Here is a 4,633-nt window from a genome sequence, read left to right as displayed (position 1 = left end):
AATTAAGGATATTCGCCCCTCCGTCCTTGACTTTTGAGAAGATGGAACGTGAGCCACGGGTCATGAGCCTCGGGGAAGTGTAGTGGTGAAGCGGAGATTTCTGCTTTTCAAATGAGAGCTGTTTCCATCACCATATACACACACCAGTCTGAAGCAGCAGCAGCGCCACCACCACCACCACCAGTCCCACACCACCAGCGTCCAGCTCTACCACAATCACCCCCACAACTACCCATTTGTCCATCACTGTTTCGCTACCTACCTTTCCGTGGGGTGTATAATCTCCCGACACTTACCCTCCGCTAATGACAAAGCCTTTTCCCTAAGTTCCGAGCCGCTTGCGTATTAGAATGCGCAAGTAGAGGTGACCCCCGAGGTGGGCTTCCTCAGCATGGCCTCCCAGACCACCAATAACATATCAATAAATCGCGATCTACGACGTCGGAGCACGGGTGGTTGCTGCCGCAAATGTCCTGGTTATGTGGTCTGCCTCTCCCGGCTTTTTGGTTACGCCAGCTGCTGCCTCTCCCGGCTTCTTGGTTACGCCAGCTGCTGCCTCTCCCGGCTTCTTGGTTACGCCAGCTGCTGCCTCTCCCGGCTTCTTGGTTACACCAGCTGCTGCCTCTCCCGGCTTCTTGGTTACACCAGCTGCTGCCTCTCCCGGCTTCTTGGTTACACCAGCTGCTGCCTCTCCCGGCTTCTTGGTTACGCCAGCTGCTGCCTCTCCCGGCTTCTTGGTTACACCAGCTGCTGCCTCTCCCGGCTTCTTGGTTACGCCAGCTGCTGCCTCTCCCGGCTTCTTGGTTACACCAGCTGCTGCCTCTCCCGGCTTCTTGGTTACGCCAGCTGCTGCCTCTCCCGGCTTCTTGGTTACACCAGCTGCTGCCTCTCCCGGCTTCTTGGTTACGCCAGCTGCTGCCTCTCCCGGCTTCTTGGTTACGCCAGCTGCTGCCTCTCCCGGCTTCTTGGTTACGCCAGCTGCTGCCTCTCCCGGCTTCTTGGTTACGCCAGCTGCTGCCTCTCCCGGCTTCTTGGTTACGCCAGCTGCTGCCTCTCCCGGCTTCTTGGTTACGCCAGCTGCTGCCTCTCCCGGCTTCTTGGTTACGCCAGCTGCTGCCTCTCCCGGCCTCTTGGTTACGCCAGCTGCTGCCTCTCCCGGCCTCTTGGTTACGCCAGCTGCTGCCTCTCCCGGCCTCTTGGTTACGCCAGCTGCTGCCTCTCCCGGCCTCTTGGTTACGCCAGCTGCTGCCTCTCCCGGCTTCTTGGTTACGCCAGCTGCTGCCTCTCCCGGCTTCTTGGTTACGCCAGCTGCTGCCTCTCCCGGCTTCTTGGTTACGCCAGCTGCTGCCTCTCCCGGCTTCTTGGTTACGCCAGCTGCTGCCTCTCCCGGCTTCTTGGTTACGCCAGCTGCTGCCTCTCCCGGCCTCTTGGTTACGCCAGCTGCTGCCTCTCCCGGCTTCTTGGTTACGCCAGCTGCTGCCTCTCCCGGCTTCTTGGTTACGCCAGCTGCTGCCTCTCCCGGCTTCTTGGTTACGCCAGCTGCTGCCTCTCCCGGCCTCTTGGTTACGCCAGCTGCTGCCTCTCCCGGCCTCTTGGTTACGCCAGCTGCTGCCTCTCCCGGCTTCTTGGTTACGCCAGCTGCTGCCTCTCCCGGCTTCTTGGTTACGCCAGCTGCTGCCTCTCCCGGCTTCTTGGTTACGCCAGCTGCTGCCTCTCCCGGCTTCTTGGTTACGCCAGCTGCTGCCTCTCCCGGCTTCTTGGTTACGCCAGCTGCTGCCTCTCCCGGCTTCTTGGTTACGCCAGCTGCTGCCTCTCCCGGCCTCTTGGTTACGCCAGCTGCTGCCTCTCCCGGCTTCTTGGTTACGCCAGCTGCTGCCTCTCCCGGCCTCTTGGTTACGCCAGCTGCTGCCTCTCCCGGCCTCTTGGTTACGCCAGCTGCTGCCTCTCCCGGCTTCTTGGTTACGCCAGCTGCTGCCTCTCCCGGCCTCTTGGTTACGCCAGCTGCTGCCTCTCCCGGCTTCTTGGTTACGCCAGCTGCTGCCTCTCCCGGCCTCTTGGTTACGCCAGCTGCTGCCTCTCCCGGCCTCTTGGTTACGCCAGCTGCTGCCTCTCCCGGCTTCTTGGTTACGCCAGCTGCTGCCTCTCCCGGCTTCTTGGTTACGCCAGCTGCTGCCTCTCCAAGCTGTGCGCTTTCTCTGGCGTCCGGGTATACATGTATTCTCTACAACTGACTTCATTTGTTGGGTTTGTGTGTAGATCCGATGGACCTGAGTATGCAGGGCGTGGAAGGGGACTCATGCAGGGGGTGGAAGGGGCAGTAGAGTGGATTCTATCTTGCGTCTGGAATAGAATCTTCACCCGTTAGGGATAAGAAGTTTTACAGCGGGTAAGGATCTTGAATGCTTACACATGTTTATTCATGGAAGTAAGTGAGCCTGTGTGTGTGTGTACTCATCTAGTGGTACCCATCTAGATGTACTCGGCTAGATGTACTTGCAGGTTCGAGCTAGGCTCCTGGCCCTGCCTTGTTATCGTTCTTAACTTAAAAACGAGAGCAAAGTGAGAGAATTTAGTCATATCAAAGGCATTACGGGCTCACCATAGCCCGTGCTACTTGGAACTTTTTGTTCCAGGTAGCGAATCTTTAACAACAACAACAACAGAGCAAAGAGTCATTGCATTATCATATTTAGATTTAAAACTTTGAATCGAATTATCTTCAACGACTTCTACCGTCTAACCTATTCCACTAATTGGTAGTTCCAAGACTGAAAAAGTTCTCTATGACTCATTTTTGTTTTTAGTTTCTGTAACCTCTCAATCTGCTGTTCCAAATTTTAAACAAGGCTACTTTCTCTTCTTTGTCAATTTCCCCTACAATCTTGTATGTTGTTATCATGTCCCACCAACCTCTCCTTCCCCCTCCCCACCCCAGTGTGGTAACGTCCATTTCTCTCAATCTTTCCTCAGAACTCAATCCCTTTGACTTACAAATGAACCTCGTTGCATATTTTTGGACCTTTCCTAGTTTTTCCTTGTCATTTTTCCTTGGGTATAAAGACCAAGACTGGGATAGGACTTAGGAGAGGAATGGTGCCCAACCACTTGGACGGTCGGGGATTGAACGTTGACCTGCAAGAAGCGAGACCGTCGTTCTATATAATCAGATCCAAATGACTGGATTGCATCGCTTAAGGAGGGGGGGGGTAACTTTAGAATTATATCTGGTGTTTTATATTGGCATTTTCCACTTGTGGCGGACCGCGCTTGTCTGGTGGAGTACCAGGAATGTGTGCTTTGTACTCCGTCAGTATCCCACCACGTAGGGGCCTGAGAATAGATCAACTCCCCACCACAATAAGTGGGAGAGGATTACAGCACAAGCATACCGAATAAGGGGGATTAGCGTTCAGAACAAGGGGGATTAACGTTCAAGACAAGGGGGATTAGCGTTCAGAACAAGGGAGATTAGCGTTCAGAACAAGGGAGGATTAGCGTGCAGACCAAGGGGGGATTAACACAACGAATAAAGTGAATTACCTTAACAAACGAGGAAGGATTAATACACAATTAATTACTCCCTTCTATTTACTTACTTCTACTCCCTTCTTCCTCGGGGAAGGTAGAAGGGAGTAGAAGAACTCCCAGAACCCTCTCCAGCTATGTTCTCCAAACATGCCGAATAAAAAGAGGAAAAGAGTACCGAACAAGAGAGTACAAGATATAATACTGTTCGTCAAGAGGAGAATACAAACACAGGAGCCACTCTTGACAAAAATAAATCAATCATTTGACATTAAATTCTGCCAAGACGGAGAACGCGTCCGTTCTACACGAGAGATTGTCGGTACCGGCTTGATCGCAAAAGGGTGTGTGTGTGTGTGTTTACTAGTTGTGTTTACTAGTTGTGTTTACTAGTTGTGTTTACTAGTTGTGTTTACTAGTTGTGTTTACTAGTTGTGTTTACTAGTTGTGTTTACTAGTTGTGTTTACTAGTTGTGTTTACTAGTTGTGTTTTTGCGGGGGTTGAGCTTTGCTCTTTCGGCCCGCCTCTCAACTGTCAATCAACTGTTTACTAACTACTTTTTTTTTTTTCCACACCACACACACACACACACACACACACACCAGGAAGCAGCCCGTGACAGCTGACTAACTCCCAGGTACCTATTTACTGCTAGGTAACAGGGGCACTTAGGGTGAAAGAAACTTTGCCCATTTGTTTCTGCCTCGTGCGGGAATCGAACCCGCGCCACAGAATTACGAGTCCTGCGCGCTATCCACCAGGCTACGAGGCCCCTCCACCAGGCTACGAGGCCCCCTATGTGTGTGTGTGTGTGTGTGTGTGTGTGTGTGTGTGTGTGTGTGTGTGTGTGTGTGTGTGTGTGTGTGTGTGCTGTTTAAGTGTTCAGAGCCCGGGTACAGCCGGCCGAATCATAGAGGGGGCCGACCCCCTTTACCCCCGACCAGCCTACGAATGTCCCCTACCCGCATCCAGTCATATTGCAAAGTTGCGAGGCTAGCCCCGAGCGTCTGTCCTCCACCCTCTCACAGGAATGTATGAGTATAGTTGTGAAGAATGAGGGGAATGTATGGGGGACAGTTGTGAAGAATGAGAGGAATGTATAGGGAA

The 4,633-nt window shown here is 53.0% G+C and overlaps 1 protein-coding gene across 1 annotated transcript; it reads right to left on the bottom strand.

The window, feature by feature from the left end:
* Positions 1-433: 433 nt before the first annotated feature.
* Positions 434-3,677, bottom strand: LOC123762789 (collagen alpha-4(IV) chain-like). Its single transcript, XM_045749548.2, has 2 exons — positions 3,597-3,677; positions 434-2,182 (listed from the first exon to the last, which is right to left on the bottom strand). The coding sequence occupies exons 1-2, from the start codon at positions 3,675-3,677 to the stop codon at positions 434-436; spliced, it is 1,830 nt and encodes a 609-aa protein (XP_045605504.2).
* Positions 3,678-4,633: the final 956 nt, after the last annotated feature.

Source organism: Procambarus clarkii, chromosome 27 (genome assembly GCF_040958095.1).
Source record: "Procambarus clarkii isolate CNS0578487 chromosome 27, FALCON_Pclarkii_2.0, whole genome shotgun sequence".
Lineage (NCBI taxonomy): Eukaryota > Metazoa > Arthropoda > Malacostraca > Decapoda > Cambaridae > Procambarus > Procambarus clarkii.
The sequence above is the reverse complement of the archived record's forward strand: the minus strand, read 5'-3'. Positions and strand labels throughout refer to the sequence as shown.